Source organism: Myotis daubentonii, chromosome 19 (assembly GCF_963259705.1).
Source record: "Myotis daubentonii chromosome 19, mMyoDau2.1, whole genome shotgun sequence".
In the NCBI taxonomy this organism is placed as follows: Eukaryota; Metazoa; Chordata; class Mammalia; order Chiroptera; family Vespertilionidae; genus Myotis; species Myotis daubentonii.
This window is the reverse complement of record NC_081858.1, coordinates 3,549,031-3,576,571: the sequence shown is the minus strand read 5'-3', so window position 1 is coordinate 3,576,571 and position 27,541 is coordinate 3,549,031. Positions and strand designations below refer to the sequence as shown.

The 27,541-nt window shown below is 50.8% G+C and overlaps 1 protein-coding gene across 1 annotated transcript in view; it reads left to right on the top strand.

The window, feature by feature from the left end:
* The first annotated feature begins 10,257 nt into the window (after positions 1–10,257).
* Positions 10,258–27,541, top strand: part of UBASH3B (ubiquitin associated and SH3 domain containing B) — a 144,756-nt gene continuing 127,472 nt past the window's right edge. Inside the window, exon 1 of the mRNA XM_059676932.1 lies at positions 10,258–10,672. Coding sequence (XP_059532915.1) covers positions 10,545–10,672 — 128 coding nt within the window. The 5' untranslated portion in view covers positions 10,258–10,544. The remainder of the gene's footprint in view (positions 10,673–27,541) is intronic.

Sequence of the window (27,541 nt, the reverse complement as noted above, 5' to 3'; positions counted from 1 at the left end):
GGCTCGGCCGGTTCGAAAGAGTCATCGCAATATCTTTACAGACAAATATCCTTAGGCAAAGGAAACTAAGGAGAAAATAAACAAATGGGATTACCTCAAAATAAAAAGCTCTGCACAGCAAAAGAAACAATCAATAAAACGAAAAGAGAGCCCACTGTATGGGAGAACATATTTGACAATGACACATCAAATAAAACGTTAATATCCAAAATATATAAGGAACTCATACAACTTAACAAAAGGAAGACAATCCAAGTTAAAAATGGGCAAAGGATCTAAATGGACACTTCTCCAAAGAGGACATAAATATGGCCAAGAGAAATATGAAAAAATTCTCAAAGTCACTAATCATCGAAGAGATGCAAATCAATATGATAATGAGGTACCATCTCACACCTGTCAGAATGGCTACCATCAACAAATGACAACTGTTGGTGAGGATGTGGAGAAAAGAGAATCCTCATGCACTGCTGGTGTGAATGCAGACTGGTGCAACCATTATGGAAAACAGTATGGAGTTTTCTCAAAAAATTAAATCTGGATCTGCCATTTGACCCAGTGATCCCACTTCAACAAATATATTCTAAGAAACCTGAAGCACCAATGAGAAAGAATGTATGCAACCCATGTTCATAGCAGCACAATTTACAATTTCCCCTAAGAACAGGAACAAGACAGGGATGTCCGCTTTCACCACTTTTGTTCTGGAAACAGCCGACATGCAGGACTACTAAGGGAGCCAGTCCCCAGTTCCGCCCGCAGCCTCCACCCATTGATTGTAGCCTGAGGACCAGGAGGAGGGACCAAGAAGTATGCATTCCAGCCACTCATCAGTCTCCACTGCCACCAATTGATCAGAGCCTGAGGGACCCCAGTTCCCCTGTTAGCCATCCCCTGATCAATTGGAGCCTGAGGGCTGGGGGTGGACCGGTCGTTTGGTCATCCTGGTCATCACAGCCTCAGGCTTTTTATATATATAGATTACTCCTTTGCAAATGTCGTGTCATAAATTAGAATTGAAAGTAGGTGCAATCATCATGCTACTGAGAAATCTTAAGAGTAAATGGGGTCTTTGTAATGGTACCAGATTTGTTATCAAAAGATTGCGGACTAACATAATTGAAGCTGAAGTATTAACAGGATCTGTAGAGGAGAGGTTGTTCTGATTCCAAGAATTGATTTGTCCCCATCTGACACTGGCCTCAGAATAAGTTTAATCAATTTATTAGACATTGTAGACATTGTTTTTATCAATGTTGTTTTTATATCATGTTTTTGTTTTTTTCATATCATGTCTTTATTGTTATATCATGTAGTTATTGTTTATTTATTAATCAATTTAGATATTATTTCATATATATTTTACTAATTTTCTTTCATCTCTGGCACTTCTATTATAGAGAAAGGACAACTAGCAATATTAAAATATTTCTTCTAATTAATTTCCTTTCAATATGCATGAATTCCTGCACCAGGCCTCTAGTATGCATATAAGATCTTTGTTTAATCTCTTCCAGTGCCGGGAGCCGGTCCATCCTTGCTGTTTCAAGGGACCTGGCATATATGGCATATGGTTCTTAATATGTTTGCTCACCTTCTTGGCACTGTGTTTTAACCAAGGTCACCTCTCCGAGAAAGGTTGAATCCCCAGGTAGGGATTTTCCCCTGAAGTTAGGGAGGGAATAAAACCCCTCAACTAAGTGCCAGGCGGGTAATTAATCACTTTAACTATGAACAATCATGCTTAAGCTACATAATCTTTACTCCCTGGAATGGAGATAAGAAACGCCCTAACCTTTGTAATAGAGATTGATAGGATTGAATCAACTGGTATAAATACAGTTGTAACAAGACAGAAAGAGACAGAACTTAGAACACAGAACTCAGGAGACAGGACTTAGAAGAGAGAACGTACAGACAGAACCTACACAGAACCTACAGACAGAAGAACTTCGCTGGAGAGAACATGGCAAAAGATCCTGGACTGAACCTGACTACAGAAATTGGCAAGAGAACCTGACTAGAACCTGGTGACTGAACCTGGCTGGAAAACCTGGACAGAACCTGGCTGAAGAACCTAGCGAGGGAACATGGCTACAGAACCTCGCTGGAGATCTGAAGCAGAACCTCTCTGGAGATCCAGACCAGAACTTGGCTGGAGATCCTGGCTGGAGATCCTGGCTAGGCTGCTGATCAACTGAACGCTGTCCCCGTGTCATTCCTTCTTCGCCGACTCCGTCCACACCTTTGGGGACCCCTGGACCTGCTGGGGTTGGACCCCGGCATTCCAGCCCCCCTACCTCACTTCCCTCTGAGAATTCCCAGTCTTTCCCATTTCTATGCCTCTGATTCTATTTTATTCTCCAGTTTATTCTGTTCATTAGATTTCTTATTCCTTTATTTTGATTTTGTGGTGATGAACTCCTTTAGCTTTTTCTTGTCCGTGAAGCTCTTTATCTGACCTTCAACTTGATAGCTTTGCTGGGTAGAGTATTCTTGGTTGTAGGTCCTTGCTTTTCATCACTTTGGCCTGCAAAGTTTCTGTTGAGAAATCAGTTGACAGTCCTATGGGTATCCCTTGTAGATAACTAACTGCTTTTCTCTTGCTGCTTTTAAGATTTTCTCTTTGTTTTTAACCTTTGGCATTTTAATTATGATGTGTCTTGGTGTGGTTTTTTTGGGGTTCTCTTGTTTGGGACTCTGCACTTCCTGGACTTGTATGTCTACTGGGGGCCCAGTGCATGAATTCATGTACCTTGAAAGAAACTGTGGGCCACAAGTTTGCGGTGGGCACAGGGGCAGGTCTCGGCCCATCCTCCGTGCCCCTGCCCAGTCCCTTCCTCCATGGCTCCTGGTCCCCTGTCTGCTGGCAGCCCCGCTCCTGCCGCTGCCGCTCCCATGCTCTGATGGCTCCAGCCCCGCTTGCACTGGCTGATGGTACCAAGCGATTGGCTCCAGTGCCAGCTGCAGGTGCAAGCAGGGATGGCACAGGCAGCAGGTGCAAGCAGCAGCTCTGGTGCTGGCAGCAGGTACAATCAGGGCCATCACTGGAAGTGAGTGCGAGAGGTGGCTGCCAGCCCCAATCACCCTTCAGGATCGGGGGAGATGGAGAAACCCTGAGGGGCGATTGGGGCTGGCAGCTGCATCTTGCATCGCTAATGGCTCCGAGCAATTGGGGCTGGTGCCAGGCGCTGGCAGTGGGTGCAAGCAGTGGCTCTGGTGCCAGCAGCGTGTTCCAGCGGGGCTGGCCCCCGGCATCAGGTGCAAGTGCCGGACAGGACTGTGACACACAGGAGCAAAGAATTTTCTGTAACAGCAACCAACGCCCCGCCTTGGTCTGATGCCCCCACTCACCTCCACCATCCCACTGCAGCCAATGCCTGCCATGTTCCACGCTCTGCCGCCTCCTGCTGATGCCCACCATGTTCTGCGTGCACCCCCTGGTGATCAGCGCACGTCATAGCCACTGGTTGTTCGGTTATTCTGCTGTTCGGTCTATTTGCATATTAGGGTTTTATATATATAGATTTCTTTCACCAGGTAGGGGAAGTTTTCTGTCATTATTTCTTCAAATAGGTTTTTAATATCTTGCTCTCTCTTTTCTTCTGGCACCCCCATAATGTGAATCTTGGTAAGCTTGAAGTTTTCCCTGAGGCTCCTTACACTATCTTCATATTTTTTTATTCTTTTTTCTTTTTGCTCTTTTGATTGGGTGTTTTTTGCTTTCTCATATTTCAAATCATTGATTTTATTCTTGGAATCCTCTACTCTACTGTTGAATCCCTGTATATTATTCTTTATTTCAGTCAGTGTATGCTTAATTTCTGACTGGTCCTTTTCCATGTGTTTGGCATTCTCACTAAGATCCTTGAAAGTCTCACTAAGCTATTTGAAGGTCCCATAAAGATTCTTGAGTAACCTTATAACTGTGGTGTTGAATTCTGTATCCAGTAGTTTGCTTTCTTCCATTTCTTTCATATATGACATGTTTCTTTGTCTCCACATTTTGGCTGCTTCCCTGTATTGGGCACAACCTGGAGTTGTAGAGTGGCCTTGTGTAGTAGGAGTCCTATAGGGTTCATTGGCTCAGCCTCCCCTGTCATCTAAGCTGGGCACTCAGGTGCACTCCTTTGTGGGCTGTGTGCACAGTCTTGTTGTAGTTGAGACTTGATTGCTCTTGGTGTAACTGGGAGGAATTGACCTCCAGGCCAATTGGATGTGAGGACCAGCTGTGCCTACAGTGGAAGAGCTGCTGTGAAGGAGACACTCCTATGGAGCAGGGCTTGTTTTAGTGGGGCTTTGGTGCTCACTGAGTCTGCCACTTGTGGATGCATAGAGTTGTAATCTTGTATAGTCTGATGCTGTCCACTGAGTGCACTGGCTATTGGGTCTCCCGGGAGGTGCAAAGTCAACCACTGCCTGGAGCCATCAGGCAGGAGTTACAGAGAGATCTTCAGATTCCTCTATTTGTATTAGGTTTGGAAGTGCCCAGGTGAGGCCCAGCTATGAAGCAAGGCAGGCTGCTACTAGTGCTAGGTCTTGGGCCTTTTATTGATAGGTTTGGGGCACACTGTCACCATCTGCAGCTTGTTTGAGAGATTTTAGCAAAATCTGAAGCCTGATCAATGACAGGCCATTCATATGCAAAAGCCACTGCACAGGTTGGATGAGACTGCAAAGTGGATGGGGTGGGGTCTCAGGAAATCACCAGGGCAGAGCAAACAGAAATGACTGCCAGTCAGCCCTGCTACTGGTGAGGTCCCAGCATAGGCACAATGACCCTTGCAAGCACCTCCATCTGGGAGAAAACTGCCCCTGAGTTCCTGACCCGATGGCAGACAATCCAGTTCCTACCCACAAGTTTCTGGGTCCCTCAGAGCCTTGCCCTGGTGCTGGAGCTCAGAGGAAGCTGGACCGTGTAAGTTCAGTTTGTGTGCTAGCCCTTTAAGAGGAACAGCTGGGTATCCAACAGCCTCTGTGTCTCTGAGCCCCAGTCCTCGCTGGATTTTACAGCTGGTAGTTACTGGGACTTCTCTTGCCTGCTCTGGGAGCCTGGGGTGGGGGTCTGGTGTGGAGCTGGGACCCCTTGGTCCTCATGGGCAGCCTCAGTAGGGTCGATCTCCCTCCTGATTAAAAAACAGCATACGTGGGTGTCAGAGCAGCCTGGTCTGTGCCTCTGCCCCTTCTACAGTCTCAGTATGCCTTCTCCTTTACTTCTCTAGTTGTAGGACTTCCATTCAGCCAGCTTTCAGGAAGTTCTGGATGATGGTTGTTCTGTATTTTAGTTGTAATTTCGATGTAGTTGTTGGAGGTGGCAAGTACAGGCATTTATCTATGCCACCATCTGGGTTCTCCTCTCTACGGACTGTTTTAAATGCAGTCATTGGAACTTTTCTCAAGGGCAGAGAGGAGAAGGAAAAGACATAGGACGCACCTCGGAAATTATGAGTTCAGTTAACTGGGCCCATCTTGGGCATCTGTGTGCCCATTTTAGAAGGGCTAACACAATAAGAAGGTGGCTGGGGCCAGGGGGAGCAAAGTAAAACGGTGGTCACAGGAATAAAAAGAGGTTTGTGACCCAGAGTGGACCTCACTGTTGGTTCCGGGGTACATGATAACTTGCCTTCTCTTCTGAGGAAGCAGCTTCAAGCTACTTGCCAGTGTCTCCCTCTGCAGGGCCGCTCCTGCCCCATCCTCCCCCTGCTGTCACAGGTCCTGTCAGATGCAAAGTCATCTCTCTTCTCTTTGTAAAATAATGTGGACATTTATAAAGCTTTCCCTAGCTTTTAAAAGTCAATATAATAAGACACAGTGCATCTTAATTGCCAGCCCCCTAGCCCTTGCAAAACAATGGCAACAGTCTGGCTGCTGGCACTGAACTAAAGAACAGTGAGGTAGTCAGGCTGGGATGTCTCTAAAAGTGCCCCAGACAAAACAGTTTATATCTAAGGTGTTTGGCTTTCCATAGTGCTTTCTCCAGACTCCTAAAACTATTTTATATCTATCATTTCCTCTCAGTTTGCTTAGACTCTGGAAAGAAGATGTAGAGGTTCAGAAAGAGCCCCCCCAAGTTGTGCCTCCGTGGTAGCAGACTGTTTTGCGCTAAAGGCAACTTTAGCTCTAGTGAAGGCTCCAGAGAAACTTCTGCTCCATTTTAAATCCCTAGATGCATTTGAGTAAGGGGCTTTGCCCATAATAGAGATTATCTATTGGGAAGGGCAAACTTCTAGTTACTGCTCCTTTATTTTCCCGAAATGATCCATCAAAGCCCTCAAGGCACCTTACTCACCCCTAGCTCAGAATGTCCTAGATACCCATGTTCCCTTTCTGTCTCTGAAACCTGACTCTCTCTCATGTATGTGGGGTTCCCATGTTGGTTATTTCATCTTGCGAATCAGTTGCATGTCTACTTGGTTATTAGGAAAGAAACTTGAGGGTAGAGGGAAGCTTCTTCCTCCCGCAAAGACAGTTAATTCCGTTTTTCTGAAGAAACAGAGATCTAGCAATTTTGTGTCAAGGGGCATAAAAGGAGTCAAAAGGCGACCATGTTTTTTATTATTTTTTTAAAACATATTTTTATTGATTTCAGAGAGGAAGGGAGAGGGAGAGAGAGATAGAAACATCAATGATGAGAGAGCAGCACTGATCAGCTGCCTCCTGCACGCCCCACACTGGAGATCAAGCCTGCAATGTGGGCATGTGACTGGGAATCCGACCAGTGACCTCCTGGTTCATAGGTCAATACTCAACCACTGAGCAACACTGGCTGGGTAACCATGTTATTTTAATGGTTGGTATCCTTTTCTATCATAACAATGGTGATAAATGGCTGTTTGGACAAATTTTAAGAGTTCAAATCCTGGCTCTACCACTTACTAGCCATATGATATTGGACAAGATAATTGACCTCTATCTGCTTCAATATATTTGTAAAGAGGCCAGCGATAATATGGTTGTACCTATGTTACTGGTAGGGTGGCCCTACCATCCCCACCTGTTGCAGGTAGAAGTGGAGGTCTTGGTTTGCCTCAGAAAAAAGGATTTCTTGAGGTTCCCACAGGAGGATGAGGTGTCATGGAAAGCTTTATTGATGAGGTAACGTTAAGGCAGTTCCCTTCCAAGGTCCCACCTCCCTCCCTCCCGCCATGAAAAAAGTCCCACCTTGTCTTAGCAGAGCTCGGATTAAAGCCACTACCCAAGCTTCCATTCCATGTGGAAGCATGTCCAGTCCTGCATCTTCCTCGCTCAGCTTGTGTTCCCTGCCACAGCTCATTGAGTGTGGGTTCCCCATGGCCATGGACCAGGCTGTGCTAAGGCCACACAGAAGGCTAGCTCAGGTCACAGAGCAAACACATGCATGGAAGCAGGAACATGCAAGAGAAACAAGAAAGTAAGAATTCTTTTTTTTTTTTAACTAGGAGCATAACCAATGGATCCTTCAGGGTTTTCTGAGCTTGCAGTGCTCTACCCCTCTAGCTAATTATCTCTGTTCCTCAGACTAGCCTGACAGACAAGCAGCTTTCCTACCTCACCCCCAGCTTCACTGCACATGCATCCATTTCTCCCCTTGTTGGATCCCTTCCCCCAGTGACTTGCAGGGAATGGACCAGTGGGTCACTGTGGAGTGTGACGTTGCGGTTTCCTGGGGAAGCTACCCAGATGACCATGCTTACACTATCTGGCCTCCCATTTGTTCTTTTGCTATTATTAGTATTAGCAAGCTAGTTACAGGAGCAATGTGGCAGGCAGTTAGACAGGCATGAGAAGAGCAAGGACGATGGGCCAGGTACGGAAGGTCACAGGGTAGAAAGCCCCAGGGGCCTAGCAAAGGGCAATTGTAAGGTAGCACCTCGCCCCCAGGGTGGCCTTTCCTCCCCTAGCTTATCGCTGGTCATTAGGTTTAGACCTCCTGACCTTGCCTCCTTAGAGAAAATTAGGCCTCAGCTGTATTTCAGCTCCAGGTCCAGAAGAGCAGCAAAACCAGACCAGTGCCCCCATGGCTGACCTCGGGACCAGCTGCATTAATGATGCCCCTCTGCCCTGGTGCCGAGCAATCCATCAGTGGAGAACACAACCCTGAGAGGACACACCTGGAAAGCTGCTGAATCTTCTATCCCGCTGGGGCCTCCCCTAACATCTCCACCTTTAAAACCCGCAGGCAGAAGACCCAGTGCCTCTCCCTCCCGGGAGCACACCCATGCCTTTCCCTTTGCCCTCCCCAACCGCTCCATGCCCCGTTCATGTTACCATTAGCTTCCTCGCTTCCAAGCCCCTAGGGCCCTTCCTTTGCCTCCATAACTCATTTCCTCAGCACATCTCTCCTGCGAATTACTTCCTCTACCTCTGTAATTTTATAAATGAACGTTCTCTTATAACTGGAGTCTTGGCTCTGAATTCTTTCCTAGCCAGAACCCAAGAACCGAGGTTGCTGAGCCTAGGTTTGGTCTGACCTCACGGTCAGGCACCCGGTGCCCTTCGCACCCCTCCAGCAGTAACACCGACTTGATTGCCTTATTGAGAGAGTGAGCTCTAACTGTGAGAGCCTAAAACAGCACTAGCATATAGTAAGTTCTCAATATATTTGAGGCATGATTTGTGTAGTGCGTATGGTTTACGAAGAGCTTCCTCAGGCATTAGTAGCTCCTGACTGGGCTTCAGATCTTGACTCGAAGCCCAGGCATTTGGAAGAAGTTTGGAATATCGGGGAAGGCCCACCATCCTTTACTGAACACATTCCCAAGGAGGATGTCTACCAGGTACTGTCTTCCCAGCCCAGCCCTGTGCTCCAGGTCCTGGAAAAACACTCTGCAAGGCTCCAGCCACTTCCTCTGCCCAGACAGAAGCTCCCGACCAGGAAGTACGCACATTATTGCTGGAGGCCCAGTAGTTATCTCCCCGCATTCAGATAGCACTGGATATTCCCCAGAAAACCAGTTCTGGGCTAAGAGAATGAAACTGTGCCATTTTCCCTGGTAAACTTTTAGATTCCTTACAAAGCAAAATGAATGCTGGTCACCAGCCCTCCCCACACTCCCTAGCGGGCAAGGAGCTGACGTTTTTGAGGAGCCCAGTGTAAGGTACTGTGATGCTCACGGTGCAGGTGAGGGCACACGGCTGTAGGCGGAGGAGCAGCTTGCCCAGAGCACCACTGAGGACAGAAGCGCTGGCCATGCACTTAGCAGCTCCACCATCTTCCTCAGCCTTGCGGAGCTGAGTCTGCTCATCTGTAAAATTAAGGTAATAATCACACGCGTTTCACTGGGTTCCTGTAAAGATTCAATGAGTCGAGTCATTTATGTTTAGCACAATGGTTGACACGCACAGGAGGCCAATAAATTCCCTCAGAAGAGAAGCAGCTGGGGTGCCTCTGTGCCTTTTCCAAGCGAACCCCTTGTCCCTGACGGAGGAAAAGAAGTTTCCTCCAAATGAAAGAACCTTCACGGCGCCAGCCCCGCTCCTGCTGTGGGCATGGAGGAGGGGGTACGGGTAGGAGACCCACCTGTTGGAGGTGGGGGTAGTTTTGTCCAACCTATGAAGCAATTTCCTTCTCACCGCCCACCAGGGAGGACCCACTCTCTCTGAATCCTTGTATTGACTTGGCACTTGCCCCTTAATGGAGCTTGACTACCATTCATGTGAACACCTCTTCCAGGTTTCTCTGTTCCTTCTCCCTCGCCCTCCTGCCACTTCCCACTTCCTCCTTCCTCCTTTCATCTTCTCCTCCCTCCTCCTCTTGCAGCCTCGTGCTCCCCTCCTGCCCTCCTCCCTCCTCGGCCCCAGTCTGAGGTCCCACTCTGCTGGCCCTCACTCTCAGTCTTGGAGAGCGTGGCAGGTTTTCAGTGTGGCCACTTGTCCATGGGCTGGTGGAATCGTCTTTAATGGCTGCAACAATCCTCTGGTTTGCAGGGTCTTTCGGAAGCAAAACCTTTCCTCTGGCCTCTGGCTTGGCCTTCTGTTCGTGAAGCCATCCATCAGTCCCGCAGTTTCCATTGTAACCCCGTCTAGAACTTTGCATTGGCTGGATGTGGTGTCTGAGGCCCAGTCGACCCGATTGCAAGCCATGGAGAGGGTCGGGGCGCTGGGAGCGACTTCCCCAAGCTCAGGCGCCCGCAGCCGGCCCGGTGGGAGCCCCCGCCCAGCAGCCGGGATGCCCCGCCGGCGCCGCCTCCAGCGCCCCGCGCGCGGCCGCTTTAAGGGAGGGCGGGCCGACGGGCGGGGCGGGCGCCCACGCGCGGCGCTCGGGTCCATTCAGAAATTACTCCCCGCGACTCCCCGCCGCCGCGGGGCGCAGGGCGGGGGCGCAGCAGCCTCGGCGCGCGGGGCGCCGGAGGCCGAGGACGGACGGCCGCCCGGCCCGCGCTGCGGCAGTTCGGGCCCCCGTGGCCGCCCCAGGAAGCCCGGAGCGCCGCCGCCTCCCGCCCGCCCTCCGCCCCGGACGCCCCGCCCCGGCCCGGCCCGGGTCCCCGCCCTCCGGACGGTCGGGCTCGCGCCTCCCGAGCGACGGCGGGCCGCGCAGCGGGGCCCAGCACGGCCGGACGCTCGGCATGGCCGCGAGGGAGGAGCTGTACGGCCAGGTGGCCCCGCGCCGGAGCCGCCAGCAGCGGCCGGGCACCGTCAGGCACGGATCCGCGCTGGACCTGCTCCTGTCCATGGGCTTCCCGCGGGCGCGCGCGTAAGTGCGGGCTGCAGCCCGGCTCCCCCGCCCTCGGCTTCGCTCCGGCTCGGCTCCCCCGCCCGCCCGCCTCCCGTGTCCCGTGGGGGCCGGGGGCCGGGAGCCCGGCGCGCTCTCTGCGGGCGGGGGCGGGGGGCGGCGCAGGGGATGCCCGATGGCGCGGGACGCAGGGGAGTCCCTGGTACTTGCCCAGCGCCCGCCCCCGCCCCGGGGCGCAGCCGGTATCTCGCGGGCTCCCCGGGGTCCCCAGAGGCGGGGCCCGTGGAGGGTCAGGCCCCTCGGGACCGGAGCGCCGGGCTGGCCGGGACCCCGGTGGCGGGGGGACGGAAGGCGCCGGGGCTGGAGGCTGGCGCTCGGTTCCGTCTCCCCCGAGTGGGAGGAGCGGCGCGGGCGGGGCTGCGTTCCTTGATGGGGAGGAAGGAGCGAGGAGAAGCGGTTTCTCGAGTTCTCCGGGGGACCTGGGTTCTCGGTTCCGGCCAGTGGTTGACGGCAGCGCCGACTGGGTGTCCGAGAGGACGGAGGGGAGCGGTCCTCCCTCGTCCTCTCTCCCCGGAGGGCGGGGCTGGCCCGGGCCGAGCGCGCAGGTGGCCGCCCTGCAGCCCGGCGAGAGGCCTGGTCCTTGGAGGCGGCGGCAGGAGTCTCTGGAGCTGGGCATCCCGACTGTGGGCTGGCACCGTGCCCAGGAGCCCTTCTCCCTGGGGTGCCTGCAGCTCTCGGGTGGGGACACACTGCCTGGGAGCCTGTGGCGCTGCGTCTGCGAATTACATCCCCTGCAGGGGGAGTTGGCAAACTTTATTGGGAAGGAAGGCAGAGGCAGTGAAAGGGCCCCGGGCCTCTGGGAGGCCTTGCTTATCGTTACTAACCTGCTGTCACCTCTACCTCAAAGCGGACCCTGCTTTTTCATTTCACCCGCTGGCTGGGAAGGCCAGGGAACGGACCCGGGTTTCTCTTCCGCCGGCTTCCACGCACCGCCGGGTCCTGATGCCTGAGTTGCAGGGAGAAGGTGTGGGAAGCTGGAGATGGTGAGCTGTCCTCAGGGATGGGTGAGGGGCCGAGTCTGCTGGACAGTGCCGCAGAGTTAGCAGGCAGAGGCATGTCCCCTGCAAGGAATGAGGCCAGTGTTAGGACTCACATTGTTTGGTCTGGGGAAGAAATCCTTAACGACTCAGACCTGCCTGTTTGCCATTCAAGCTGGCTTTAGAGGGACATCTTTTTACTGTTCTGGGTCCGGGAGGCATGTCCTTGTCCTGACATTAGGGTGATGGTCTCATTTTTACTCACTCTCCCCCTGGGAGCTCACAGTAGTTAGCATTCACGGAGCACTTCCTATGTCCACTTCTGAGCACTCTACCTGTCATTCATTCTATCCTCTTAGCCACCCGACGAGAAAGGGAACGATGTGTCCATTCCGTGAGTTGGGAAATGGGTTTTGAGAGGTTACATACGGCATCACAGCAGTGAGCAGTGAATTGGGGATTCAAGCCCAGGCAGTGTGCCCTTCGGCACAGGCCTCATGGCCAGAGCCAGGATAGAATGAGTTAATGTGGATAAATACTTAGTGAAAGGCCTGGTACAGAGTGGGCAGCCATTAAATGTCAGCTACTGCCTTCATTTCTGTGGCTTCTGTAACAAGTTACCACAAACTGGGTGTCTTCAAACAACATGCATGTGTTCTCTCATAGTTCTGGAGGACAGAGGCCCTCGATCAGCATCACTAGGCGGAGATGAAGGGACAGCAGGGCTGTGCCCCATCAGGAGGCTCTTGGGGACAATCCATTCCTTGCCTCTTCCAGCTCCTGGGGGCTGCTGGCATTCTTTGGCTTGTGGCTGCATCACTCTGGTTTCTGTCTCCATGGCCACATTACCTTCTCTTCTGTCGGGCAGATCTCCCTGTCTCTTTCCTAGAAAGACACCTGTGAATATATTTAGGGCCTTCCTGGGTCATTCAGCCCCTCACAGCTACTATTATCGCTACTGGCACTGCCTCTCTTTACTGAAAAGCTGAGAGTGTTCTGTCTCCTTCAGAACACATGCCTCCATGGGCAGGGAGCCCGTGGCATCCCTGACCTCGTTCCACTCCCTACCTCGGTTGGCATCTCTTCCGCTTCCCCCTAGAAAGGCCGATGTGGTCAGCCTTCTCCTTAACAAAACTCAGGTCAGTAAGAAGGGACCACTCCCCAGGCCACCTGAGATTTCAGAGAGCAGACTGTTAACTTTATTTTGGACAGTTGAGAAGAAAGAGAGCAAGGGTGTCAGGCTTAGCTTCTGAGAAGCCTCCTTTCTAGGCCTTAGGCCTGGAGGGAGGAGCAGGATGACATGGGAAGCAGGAGGGAGCAGGGATGGTCTCCTGGGATCGGGATGACTTGGCTGTGAAGGGAAGAAGGGAGGACACCGATGTCTGGGACAGGTGTGGGCGGCCAAGACGATAGAATGAATGACAGGTAAAGTGTTCAGAAGTGGACATAGGAAGTGCTCCGTGAATGCTAACTACTGTGAGCTCTCAGGGGGGCATGAGTAAGGGGTGCCACTGATACCTTGGAAGAGAGGGCAGTGGCAGCCAGTGCCGACAGCTCTATGGGTGGAGTGTTGTGCCGCACAGGGAGCCTCCCTGGGTCCGGGTGCTGCTGGAGAACTCAGGAGCCAGGCCCCACTCCAGCGTGAGTGGCCTGTGGTCTTGGAGAAGTCACGTGCCTCCTCGGGACCCCATGGCCTCCTAGGGGCACAGGATTGCTCTGCACCTGCTTCTTCAGTGCTGGTCTGAGCTACAGGGAGGAAGTCCTGAGCACGCAGGGTGACCTCGGCTGTGCTCTCCGCTCTTCACGCCCTTGGACCTGTGCTGACTTCCCCTCCCACCTTCTGACCTTTTAGCGCAACCTAGATGGTGCCGGGGAAACTCCCGCATGCGGAGAAGGGCGAGGAGTGGTGTCTGTGTGTGTGGAAGCAGGTGGAAGGCAAGGACGTGCTAGGGAGGTCTCAGGAAGGAAACTTCCAAGGAATCAAAATAGCCCATCCCTTTCCTTTTCTTTCCTTTTTATCTATGTCCAATAGTTCTGTTCTGTTCCAAAAGTTCTAAAAATAAAGGTCCAGTTTTGTCAAGAGTGGGTCGAGGTTGGTGGGAAGGAAAGGGAAGAGAGTGTGTGTGCTGAGCAAAGTCCTGAGGAAGAGGATGGCTGCCCAGGAACTCTGGGAGAGTTGCGGGCATAGCCCTACTCAGGGGTCCTCTCCCCGCTCACCTCTCAGTGTCTGGAGAGCATCTCTTATTTTTTATCTTATCTCTTCTGTAGTGTGAGGCCATCTGAACAATGCATTAGAGGAGTCCTGGCTGATACAACTCTGCCCTTTTTTTTTTCTTGGTTGGGGTTTGAGGCTGCCTGTGGCCAAAGACTTTAGCATGTTTCCGAATGATTGAGAGAGATAATCTCGCAAAAGGACCTTGTGACCGGGGTCAGATGACCTTCCAGTTTCAGCTTCTGACTGACTGACTGACTACTGGGTGCTTTTAGGTCTTCTGTTTAACACCTTTTTATTAAGATCCTGACCAGGCATCGCAGTGCCTGTCTGTGTAATCACAAGGCTTTGTAAAGACAAAGTGGTATCAGGGCAGGAGAGGACTTGGAGAAGTTAAAAGTATCATCTGGACACAAGAAGGACGATCTGATATGATTACGTTGGATTGGGTGTGAGGTGGTTGAGATCCTCAGCAAGGGGTCCCAGGTGCTGTTTCTCCTGCTGAGAGTATTTGGACGACGCCTAGCGCCCGAGTAAGACAGCGGCAGGAGCGAGCTGGAAGAAGTGCCTTCGGCTTTACCCGGGACAGGAAGCTGCCTTAGCTACACCCCTGCCCAAAGAAAGAGGAGCTCAAAGCTGGCTGCACGGTTGAGCGGAGCTTGGAGAGCCCATGAATGAAAATATCCAGTGCCTGTGGCCTCTCCAGCGTACCTGGTAATTGACATTGGCTGGATTCCCTGAGAATTCTTGGTCAACTCGGCCTTTCTGAATTGTGGCGGATTCTGGATGGGGCTAGAGCTGCTTTCCCAGGTGTGCTGGGTAGAAAGAGAAGACAAACCCTGGCCCACAGGCGCCAAGGGGATCTGACAGGTGGGCAGGGCAAGGAAGTCTCTAATCTACCCAAGGCCGGCTGCCCACAGCACTCCCTTCCATTTGTGTTATTTTACAGTTGAAGAATTGCTCTCATTCACCAAATACCCCTCTTGACCAGTACAGCCGTCCTGTGAGGTGAAGCTCATGATTCGAGCCTCATTTTAAAGACGAGTTGAGCTGTGACCGGTTTGACTCAGTGGATAGAGTGTCAGCCCACGGACTGAAGGGTTGGTTTAATTCCAGTCAAGGGCACCTACCTTGGTTGCAGGCCCTGGTGGGGTGCGTGCGGGAGGCAATCAATTGATGTCTCTCTTTCTGTCCTTCCACTCTCTCTAAAAAAAAAAAAAAAAAATCAATGGAAAATTATCCCCTCGGATGAGGGTTAAAAAAAAAAGATGAGAAGAGGCTCTGGTAAGTGAGGACAAAGCCAGCCTGAGGCCATGTCTCCGGGCAGCAGCGGTTCTCAACCTGTGGGTCGCGGCCCCTTTGGGGGTCGAACAACCCTTTCACAGGGGTCGCCTAAGACCATCGGAAAACACATCTATAATTACATATTGTTTTTGTGATTAATCGCTATGCTTTAATTATGTTCAATTTGTAACAATGAAAATACATCCTGCATATCAGATATTTACATGACGATTCATAACAGTAGCAAAATTACAGTTATGAAGTAGCAACGAAAATAATTTTATGGTTGGGGGTCACCACAACAGGAGGAACTGTATGAAAGGGCCGCGGCATTAGGAAGGTTGAGAACCACCGCCGGGCAGCCTTGGGCTACACCTGTAAGTCCAGTGACCCCGGTCCCAAAGGAAACAGGTTCGAAAGGGAACACCTCGGCCTGTGTTCTTGTCCAGCTTCATCCAGGTCTCATTTACGGGCTGTGTTAACCTATTCAGGGGGTGGTCAGCTTTGATCTGTGAACACACAGGGAATCAGCACCACAGACACAGCACCTGCCCAACATGCCCCTTTGCTGTCAGGCTCTCTGCACCCCACCCTGGGCGGCGACGACCCGCTTCCTGCCCCTCCAGATTAGGGGCATTTTCTAGGCGTCTGTGTGAGGGGACTGGTGCCGTGCGTACTCCCCGGCCTGCCTGGCTTCTTTTCTGATATTTTTGCGACTCGGCCGTGATATTGCTGCATCAGTAGCTTGTTTCCTGTGACTCCTGAGTAGATCTTGATGTACGATAATGTGCTAGGAACATAATTATAACCTTCGTACAAGCTCCTATGAAAACTTCCTGTTACATCCTAATGCTGCCTTAGCTTTCAGGCCCCTTAGAGATTACAAAGCAGATTTAGACACATAACCACTGTCCAGTCTCAGACATGCTCATGCCATGAGAAAAATGAGTTTCAGAAGATTGAGCGTCTCATAGTGTCCTCTGGTGTCGCAAACTCTAGTTGCCTTTCACTGAGTGGCCAGTAATTCTCAGAGCTGAGGGTCTTTTCAGAGAGACAACAAAATTAGAAAATCCTGTGTCTGCCACCAGCTCTGCTCCTGCCAGTGGCAGTAGTGGGGGAGCTGTCAGCAGGCATGTGGGGTGTGTGTGGGGTCAGGGCGGCCCTCTTCTCGACACCTGAAGAGACCCTGCCATTACCTGCCGATACCCCGAAGTCTAAATGTGTGGCGGCCATTGACACAGCTTGGGTTCAAATCCCAGTTCTGCCCCTTAGCAGCTGGGTGACCCTGGGCGAGCTGCTGAATCCACTGAGACTCAGTTTCCCTGTCTGTAAAGCGCTGACGATAATAGTCCAATGCAGAGAATTGTTGTGAGGCTCAGGGTGCTGTTCCGCGCAAACAGTTGGGGAATGCCGGGCGTTGGCAAAGCCCAGTGAGGAGGCAGGTGTGGCCGCTCCGATGGTGTTTTATTCTGCCGGCTCCCTGCGTAGCTGGATGACCCTCCGCGTTCACAGCTCCCTCTACTCACTGAACTGTGGGCAGGAAGTAGTGCGGGTAGGGGTGGCTGGTGGTGCCCTAGGCACTTCAACCTTTCTCCAGCCCTGTTCTCCAGGCCCCTCGCTGGAGGTGCCCGAGGGTGCCAGGCCCGGGCGGGCAGAGCCAGCGCCAGTGCCGCCCATGCTGCTGACGGTGATGAACAGCCTGGGTTGGGGTTGGAAGGAAGGCCAGATGGTTGTCTTCTTATTAGTCTCAAATGGAATCGGAGTCCAGCCCTGGAGAGGAAAAAAATGAAAAGCACTTACGAATGGCTCCTCTGCACGGGGGAAGCAAGGTCTCAGCAGATTGAGAAAATGCTCTTAAAAATGGCAGTTTTACCATTTATTCTGTACATCAGAATGAGAGGGAAGACCTAAGTGGGTTACATGAAGTTCACTGGTGATAGGTTGTGGGGGGAGCTCTGGGATTGGATAGAAAGTAAAACGTTTGCACACACCTTTGCAAGGTGGGTGTCCGGAGAGTTAATAGTGAACATGATGACAACGGGGGTGGGGGGTGGGGGACTGTGGTCTCTGCGCGGGTGCAGTGTGGCGCTCGGAGGGTGGGAAAGGAGGAACTTACTTATTCCAAAGGCATGTCATCAGGTCTGTTATTGCAGATGCAAAATAGACAACAGACAGGCTTAGATAAGGTGAAGACTGACCTTTGTGAGTGAAAAATACTGGCCAGGACATGCCTATCCGCCATAAGCTGCTTTTAGTTTTAGTTTCAGACTGTCCTGTGGCGTTACTGTGGGTCGCTGAGTTTGTAAGGCCGCACACAGGCCTGCCCTGGGCGTGGCGGGTTTAGTGTGTGACCCCTCTTTGTCCACAGTGTGCACAGCATCCTCCTAAATTCTTTGCCATCCTTGGCAGCAGAAGAGGTTGTCCAGTTTCAGGATCTGGCCCTCGGGAGCCAGCCGTCCTGCTGGCCGCGCTCCTCAGGCTGCTCAGCGGTGACACAACGAAAGCAAGTCCCCACCCGGCTCTGCTCCCCTGTCCCGCAGCGGGGGGCTGTTTGGACCCACACTCTCTCTTTCCCGGCCTGGGTGCTCCCAGCAGTGCAGGGCTGACGTCAGCCGCCACCTCTCGGCGCCTTGCGTGTTGGGTGCCGTGGGGGTGACATGGACAGGTGTTTGGGGCAGCGGAGAGGCATTTTCACTGCTTCAGGTATACGGCACGTTTCTGTTTCAGAGTGTCTGGCTTTTCTGTTTTAGTTTTTATTTGGTTTTGTTTTCCCTAGAGGTTTATTGTCAAATTCTCTTCTCTTATCCCTTTAAAGAAAACTCTTCGAGACCATTGCTATTTCAGAATAAAGAGATGGGAAGAGTCAGACAGGAGGCAGCAGTTACAGGAATGGTTTCCCTGGGAGGCATTAGTATAATTTCCCATCGGTTCATAATGTCTTCCTTGCAATTATGACTGAAGTGCTGGTTAAATGGGAGGAGCTCAGTGCCTGGATCCAGCTCCTGGGGGTACTTGTGGGCACCTTTTTAATTAAAGGGCCAGCCCCCCTTCAGCAGGGCCACCAGCTGTTTGCGTAACAGTCCCCATTGTGGTCCTTTGTCCCGTTGGAAACATTCTTGTACTTAACACGCAGCGGCAGGGAGCTCCCCCAGGCCCGAGCCCACCCCAGTGCGGAGCCTGGCACAGCCTCAGAGGAGCTGACAACACCGATGGCCAGAGGCAGCCATGCGCTCGGGTTTTGCTGGGTCACCCTTCTCCAGAGTCAGGCAGCAGCGTTGTTTAGAATCCTGCTTCCGAGTTGCCTGTGCCTCATTCACAAATATTTACTGTGAGCATGCGCTCACTGCCTGTTTATTCTCTTCTCTTGGGTAGGAAGCACTTGGAGAGGAGAGCCTGTGCCAGTGGCTGCTGCGTGCAGTCTGTTTAAACAGACAAGTTTGCCAAGAGCTGCGCAGGCCACTGGGTCCCCTGCGGGGCACCTGTGTGTGTCCCTCACTCAGCCCGAAGCCTGCCCCCTCCCTCCTCCTTTGCCTCATCAGAGTTTACCCAACCCGGAGGCCTAGTGCAACCAGAATACATTTGGCTTCCCTTCGTCTCCTTGCCGGTCCCTCTCCTGTCTCCTGTCTTCTCATCCCTCTCCCTGCAGCCTAAGTAAGCTTCACCCAGTGAGCAGGCGAGGTGGCGGGATGGTGACTAGCTACCTGCAAAGGGACAGAGTTCTGGTCCGGGGTCTTCAGCCACCTCCACCCACAGTGATCTTTTCTCTTTGGACAATGGAAATCTTCAAAGAACAAGACAAGAAACACAAAGCAAAACATTGTATCTGTCTTATCTCCAGGGCAAGTTCCCGGTGATACCTGTTTTTCTTAGCTAGAGGCCCGGTGCATGAAATTTGTGCACTGGGGGGGGGGGGGGCGGCGTGTCCCTCAGCCCAGCCTGCACCCTCTCCAATGTGGGACCCCTCGGGTAATGTCCGACTGCCAGCAGTCAGACATCCCTCTCATAATCTGGGACTGCTGGCTCCCAACTGCTCGCCTGCCTGCCAGCCTGATCACCCCCTAACCACTCCCCCGCCAGCCTGATCGACACCTAACTGCTCCCCTGCCGGCCAGATTGCCCCCAACTGCCCTCCCCTGCTGGCCTGGTTACCCCCAACTGCCCTCCCCTGCCAGCCTGGTCGCCCCTAACTGCCCTCTCTTGCAGTCCTGGTCCCCCCCAACTGCCCTCCCCTGCATGCCTGGTCACCCCCAACTGCCCTCCCCTGCAGGCCTGGTCGCCCCTAACTTCCCTCCCCTGCTGGCCATCTTGTGGCTGTGGGTGCCGCCATCTTTGAGGGTGTGACAGTCAATTAGCATATTCCCTCCTGATTGGCTGTGGGCACTGCCATATTTGTGATGGCATGAGGGTCAATTAGCATATTCCCTCTTTATTAGATAGGATGCACAGGCAGTCACTGTGTATTTACAGGCAACTAGTATAGCCTCTCTCAGTAGGTGGGGATAAAAAGATAATAAGGGGTAGTATCTGTCCTCAGGGCTGCTTGTAAGCTAGTATTGAAGATAGAGACTTATGATAAAATGTGGTACAGAAGACAGATTCAGTAGCTATGTGAGGACATGAAGAGGCTAATACAGCCAGGCAGACCTGAGGTAGATTTTCAAGTGCAAATACCCTTCATAGTGTAAGAGGCAGGAGCTTGGGAAGATCAGCGATAGTTCAGGCTAAGATAGAGGCGGATTTCAGTTTAAACGCGGGCTTCTTGAATCACTCTGCTGATCTCCCGTCTCTGCCTCAGCGAGTCCCTGCGGTCCTGTGCTGCGGTCTGGTTTAGAAAGCAAAGGAGACATGTTGGCTATCACACACACACACACACACACCTGGCCGTCTTGGGCCTGGGTTTACATTGGACGTTATTCATTCTCCCATTGGACACTGACTCGGTGCCCCCACCACATGCTAGGAACTCGTTAGGGATGTGAAGATTGTCTTTCTCTAGAGGCGCTCAGCCTCCCACAAGAGAGAACAACATAAACCATAAAGCGATGCAATACAATTAGTGCCGTAGAGGTTTGAATGGAGCTCTGTAGGACCACGGGAAAAAAATGATTCATGCAACCGGAGAAGGTTGAGGAAAGCAGAGAAGGTGACAGTCAAGACAGACAATGAATAGATGTTCTAGGCACAGGCGGAAGGGCATTCGATCAGAGAGGACAGCGCGGAGTTCAATGTGAGAAGCACGTGGAGCTGAGGGTTGTGGGAAGGAGACAAGAGGATGGTGAGAGATGAGAGCAGAGAAATGAGTCGGGCCTCGACATTATGGAGAGTGCGTTTTAAAGCACTTTTCCTACAGAAGTCAGTATAAAAACCAGAAGGGAGCAGAGAAACTAGGCATGGAAGCCCATAGAAGGTGGTTGTAACAGGCCAGGTGAAAGGTGGGTAGGGCTTGGATTAAGATGACAGAGCCATTCTAGAGACGTGTTTGAACGCTATTGGGCGTGAATAGTGGGGGAACAGAAAGGTAGTTTAAGATGAACAGTTAGAGAAAGTGGAAAGGCAGAGATGATAATAACCTGGAGAGGACACACAGTCAACAGGGCCCTTTTATTTTTTATTTTATAAATATTATTTTTATTGATTTTAGAGAAGGGAGAGGGAGAAGAAGAGAGCGATAGAAACATCAATGATGAAAGAGAACCATTAATCAGCTGCCTCCTGCATATCCCCTATTGGGGATCGAGCCTGCAACCCAGGCATGTGCCCTTGAACGGAATCGAACCTGGAACCCTTCAGTCCGCAGGCCGACGCTCAATCCACTGAGCCAAACCTCTTGGGGAAGCCAACAGGGCCCTTTTAGAGGAAGGGTTAGGGCAGTGGTTCTCAACCTTGGCTGCACATTAGAATCACCTGGTAATCTTTCTAAAATCCTGGGGCCACAACATTAGTAACAAAGAAACAGAATTTCCAGAGGATGAGGCCCAGAAATCAGGATTTTAAAAAGATTCCCAGGTGATTCTAATGTGCAGCCAAGGTTGAGAACCACTGGGCTAGAGGATCAGGACAGGTTTGGTTTGAGACGTATTAGGTTCTACAAACACATGAAGAAACGATTGGACATAAGGATGTGGAGCTCAGAGGAGCAGTCGGGCTAGAAATGCAGGAAGGAGTGGTGGTGGTAGACAGGTGAGGGCAGGTGTAATGAACAGGCAGAGTGTGAAGAAAAGAAGTGAAACCAATTTCCAGGGGAAGAAGTTTGGGGTGGAGGATGGAGGACGGCGGCAGGAGGAGCGGCTGGAGAGGCAGGAAAGAGCAAATGGGGGAGCCTGGGAGAAGACAGGGAGGGAGAGAGCTTCATGAAAAAGATTCAGGTCAACAAAACGTTTCTTTTCCTTTGCATTTCCCAAGTGAGTGAATCGCTGCTTGGGAACGATCCGGTAGCCGCTCCGAGGGTTTCTGGTGTCCGGCCGACACCGGGTGCCGGGCGGGCCGCTGCGCTCGGCCAGCTCTCCTGCAGGACGCTGGGCTCTGCTCCCTGAGATGGAGGCTGCTGACCGCCCTCTGGCTGGGGATAGACAGATCGTTGAATCTCTGATGTAAGAATCACCTGCCCTTTAGAGTCCCCCCTGCTAAATTCCACTTACAGATTTTACCCGCCCCCTCTTTCTACCTCAGTACGGATACACCCCACCCTCCCCCCAAAGGAACTTGGAAACCATAGTGAGGTCCCCTGATTGTCCTTGGTGAACTGACCCTTCATGCAGTGACCTCCTCTTTCCTGGTCCTTCCTGCCGGCCGGCCGGCGAGCTCAGTGCTGTGGGCGAAGCGTTGACAGACCCCTCAGTCCCTGCCCTGTTTGGTCACAGATGCTGGTCTCAGCCTGCCAGGCACTGGGCCCATTTCCTATGTCCTGCCCCCAGTGAGTCCTTGCCACCACCTCCTCCATCAGAAATACCTCTTCAGGGAAACGGAGGGTCTAGTCCAGCCGTGGGCAAACTACGGCCCGCGAGCCGGATCCGGCCCGTTTGAAATGAATAAAACTATTGAAAAAAAAGACCGTATCCTTTTATGTAATGATGTTTACTTTGAATTTATATTAGTTCACACAAACACTCCATCCATGCTTTTGTTCCGGCCCTCTGGTCCAGTTTAAGAGCCCATTGTGGCCCTCGAGTCAGAAAGTTTGCCCACCCCTGCCCTAGGCTCTGCCTGTGAGACACCAGCACTCAGGAGGGGCTGCAGCAGCTCCGGGTCCGTCAGGGAAGGCTTTCCCAGTTTTCTAAGCTATTGAATGTTGTTTTGCACACCTGGGTCTGTCCACACTCACTTGCAGTCTGGAGGTGAGTGTAGAAGTGTGACAGAAGAACAGATGATGGGTGTAGCGGGTGCTGTGGAAAGAAATGATAGTGGGAGGGAGATGGAGGAGGAAACAAGGAAAGGACCTTGCACTAGGGCACCTGAGTCAAGGTGGGAGGAAATGCATTTACCCCAAAGAAAGGGCAGCCGTGCTTTCCATGAGAGGTGTGTGCTGGTGGGAATAGAATTCTAAAGTTGGTAGACACTGAAAATGTCAACACAGAATGTACAGTTTTAAGTTTAGGTTCGCAAGAAATGTTAATCACTCACTTCTTAGGCTGTTCCTACTATGAAATTGCATAACAGTAATCACTTGCTCCTGACTTGAGAGTCGTGTATGATGGAAGGTGGGTTTCACTTGGTTCTGCCCTGTGTTGGGATAACTCAGCTGCACCCGCTGAAGTAGAGCATCCCTCCTTGGAAGAAGCTTACAGACATAGCATCTCAGAAATGTGTGGCGGGAGGGGAGGAGAGCTGACCTCGCCCCACGCCCTCCTGTTCCCTGTAAGTACCAAGACGGGCGCGTGGAGTCACTTTTCAGGACCGGCCGCTGTCGATGGAAGTGGAGCTCGGGCCTCCTGACCCCCAGCCCGGACCACAGCTTCTTTTCTCTACATCAGGCTACTTCCCCGAGTCCACTCTGCCTCCAAGAAATCAATTTCTAACAAGGTTTTGGCTCTGTTTTCTGGAGGAATGAGTTGGTCTCTTGTCCTTCCTTTCTCTTTTGCTCCCTTGTCCTGCCATTTATTCATGTCTCAGCCTAGAGAAGATGAAGCTGACATGTGGATAGGCGGTGGAAAGGTTGCCTCTGAGATGCAGGGTGGGCTGGCGCGGGAGGAAGTCTCACACCAGCAGCAGAGCAGGTGTTGGGAAGCATCCAGGGTCGTCTGTCACCCACCCAGGAAGGTAAGGACAGAAGTTATGTTCTGATGTGGGGCAAAGAAGATTGGCATTGGCTTTAGAGATAAAAGACTGGGTTCAAATTCTGCATCTGTCACTTTCTGAGGATGTGGTTTTGGGCAAGTTATTTCTATAGGTTGAGTGAATCAAAATGAGGCAATGATTATAAAATAACAAAACCACAAAAAGCCGTGCACACATAGAGCGATACTGGTGTTTGTCATGAACGTGGGGTCATGGTACTTCGAGGCTCTTCCAGAAAGTCTGCGAACACTTGGGTTCTGTGCCGTGTGGAGCCAGCCCATGGCTCCGGAGAATTCCGTCGCAGTGAGGGTGGTGAGGAGCCCTTTAAGAAAGGGGCCAGTTCCATCAAAGTGAACACTTCCTTCTGGAAGTTTAAATTTTTATTTCACTCTTGGAAAGTAGGGATGTGAGTCATAGTGACTTAGCAAGTGGGACCTCACACATGTAGCCAAAGCCACGCAGCAGTTCCTGTTGCTGCTGTAACAAACTCAGTGACAAAACAGCCCAATTTAGCTCACGGCTTGGAGCTCCGCGGTCCAAAGTGGGTAAAATGGGCAAAAATGAAGATGTCACTGGAGCTGTCATCGTCATGAGGCCGTGGGAGCGAGTCTCCTTCCTTCCCGGCTCTGGAGCCGGTCCCCTCGGCTGGTGGCACCTCTTCCACCTTCAGATGCCTCATGCAGACCTCCGCTTCCGTCATCTCATGCCCCTCCTCTCTGCCTCGGAATCCTGCTCTTTCTCTCCCTTGTTCTAATCTTTCTGGTGGCCCCTCTTCAGCTCAAGGCTCTTAGCTTAATCGGTCTGCAAAGTCCGTGTTGCTGTGTAAGGGAACCCATTCATAAGGCTTAGGATGTGGGCATCTTTGGGGAGCCATTTTTTGTCTACACAGAACAGCAAGTAGCTTTTATAAAAAAAGAGGTGAGGTGTGTGTGTGTGTGTGTGTGTGTGTGTGTGTGTGTGTGTGTGAGCACTCACTCTGCATTTCCCTTAGTTCATGGTATTTCTCACAGAAGAGAGGTTGACAAGGTGTTCCTCATTTGCATTTCCCATTCTAACTCATCACCCTCACTATTCCTAGACCAAACACCGAGTATTCAAAGCTAGCTTTTCTTGAGTGCCTACTGTGTGCCAGAAAATATTTTGAACACTTGACATGTGCATTATTTTGTGCATTCCCAAAACAAGTTTATGAGATGGGAACTATCATTATTCCCATTTAAGATGAAAAAACAGGCACAGATTAAACAAGTTTTTAGTCACAGTTGACATTCAGTATTTTATTAGTTCCAGTACAGTGGTTAGCTTTTCATTGGCACAGTAATTAGACATTTATATAACTTACTAGGTGACCCCCTGGTAAGTTTAATGCCCACTTGACACCATATGTAGATTGCAATATTATTGACTATATTCCCTATGCTGTACTTTACATTCCCTGCCCATTTTGTAGCTGCCAATTGGTAATTCTTAATCTATTTATTTATTTCACCCTGCTGCTCAGTCACCTCCCATCTGGGATTTGTTCTCTGTATCTGTGAGTTTGTTTTTGTTTTGTTTGTTCATTTATTCCTTTTTTTGTTTTTTAGATTCCACATATAAGTGAAATCATTTGGCATTTATCTTTCTCTCTAGTACTTACTTCACTTAGCATAATATCCTCCAGGTCTATCTATGTTGTCACAAATGGTAAGATTTTATTCTTTTTTTTACAGCTGAGTAGTATTCCATTGTATAGATGTACCACATGTTCTTATCCACCCGTGTATTGATGAGCACTTAAGTTACTTTCATATCTTGGTTATTGTAAATAAGGCTGCAGTGACCGTAGAGATGCACATATCTTTTCAGATTAGTGTTTTGGATTTCTTCCGATGACTTTAGAAGTGGAATCGCTGGGTCATAAGGCAATTCTATTTTTAATTTTTTCCAGGGAACACCATACTGTTTTCCACAGTGGCCATCGTGGCTGCACCAATCTGCAATCGCACCAGCAGTGCACCAGGGTTCCCTTTACTCCACGTCCTTGACCACGCTTGCTGTGTGTTGATTTATTGACGACAGCCTTTCTGACAGGCGTGAGCTGATCGCTCATGGTGGCTTTCATTTGCATCCTCTTATCATTAGTGCTGCTGAGCATCTTTTCATAGGCCTATTGGCATCTGTAGGTCCTCTTTTGAGAAGAGTCTATTCAGGTCCTTTGTCCATTTTTTAAATTGGATTGCTTTTTTTTTTAAGTGGAAAGTTATATGAGTTCTTTGTATATTTTGGATATTAACCCCTTGGTTAATATGGGCAAATATGAGGCGCAGAGATTTTTAAATTGCCCACGCACATAACTAGTAAGTGATAGAACCAGCCAGGCTGGCTCTTGGATCTGTGTTCTTAACCAGCACCACAGTATTGACGTGTAGCTGTAGCTTAGTAAAATTTGAATGGCAGGAGGACAGAAACGTGAGGTCCAAAGAAATGATTTGATGTCCCTGAGATTGCACAGAACCGGGGTCAAGCGGGCAATCTCACTGGTCCTTCGGTTTCGTCTGGTACTGGGCCTCAACTAACTGCGGTGGGGCTGGCCGTCTGGTGATGGGGTCTGGAGGGACAGTGGTCTCGCCCTTTTTGAAAGCATGTGTGCTCACGCACGTGCCGCCCCTCTTGCTCCACATGATGAGCAGACGGGCACGGGACTGTGCTCAGGAGCTAGTCACCAGCAAGTCGCTGCCAGCCGCTCTCCTCGCCTCCGCCTGCTGTGCAGACAGATTCACCCCCCGTGGAAACAGGCCGGTGCTCCTGTTCCTGTGGCCTGGGTGCGGGGGTCCTTGGGTAGGTGCATAGGGGTTTTTCTGGGACTAGAGTTTGTGGTCAAAGTGATGGACATTCAGATTCCTATTCCATGTTGGGCAAGTTACTACACTCTAAGATTCAGTTTTCTCATCTGTTAAATGAAGGTAATGTATCTGCCTCAAGGGATGGTTATAATGATTAAATGAGATAATATATACATATATACTAGTAAAGTAGTTAATATGGATATGACTTTTTAAAAAATATATGTATATTTTTTATTGATTTCAAAGAGAAAGGGAGAGGGAGAGAGAAATATCAATGATGAGGAAGAATTATTGATTGGCTGCCTCCTGAACGCCCCCTACTGGGGATCGAGCCTGCAACCCAGGCATGTGCCCTTGACCAGAATCAGACCCAGGACCCTTCAGTCTGCAGGCCTAGCTCTATCCACTGAGCCACACCAGCCATGGCCAGAGATAACTCTTAAGTGCGTAAGTGGTGGGCATGGTGGGTGATCACAGGGGTTAGAACTGCATTCTGTGGGGCACAGAGGGCACTCTGGGTACACGTCTTTCTAACTCTTCGGCGAGTGTGGGCTTCTAAGTTCTGGCCCACCCTCTTTAAGTCCTGGGGCTTAGGGATAATTTAAGCAGCGTTCAGTTGATTGGATGTGCATTCTGGGAGGGACAGAGTGGGGGCAGCTGGTGAGAATGTGGAAGGCCTCTCTTCCTCGTGCAGAATCCTATGACGCCACTCCTGTCGTCTGCCTGGCCTCACAAGTACCAGAACTGTTCTCCTCATCGCAAAGAGTCCCTGGCACGGCCGCTGTGTGGTGATGACGGCAAGGGGCCCAGGGGGGGCGGGGCGGGTCAGTTTGTAGGCAGGTCTTGAAAATCCACTGATTGACGACGGCCTTGTGGAGATCTCAGACCTCACTCGGACGGGCGGCACTTTGTGTGTCAAGATTGAGAACGTATGATGTTCTTATCTTCCAACTAGTGTCCTGGTGCACGGATTTGTGCACATTGAAAGGAAATTAATTAAGAATAAATATTTTAATATCGCTATTTGCCATTTTTCTGTAATAGAAGTGTCAGAGATGAAAGAAAATTAGTAAAATGTATATGAAAATAATATAAATTGATTAATAAATAAACAATAACAACATGATATAACAACAACAAAGACATGATATGAAAGCAACAAAAAAGATATAAAAACAACAAAAACATGATATAAAAACAACACTGATAAAAACAATGACTGATAAATTGATTAAACTTATTCTAATATCTCCCT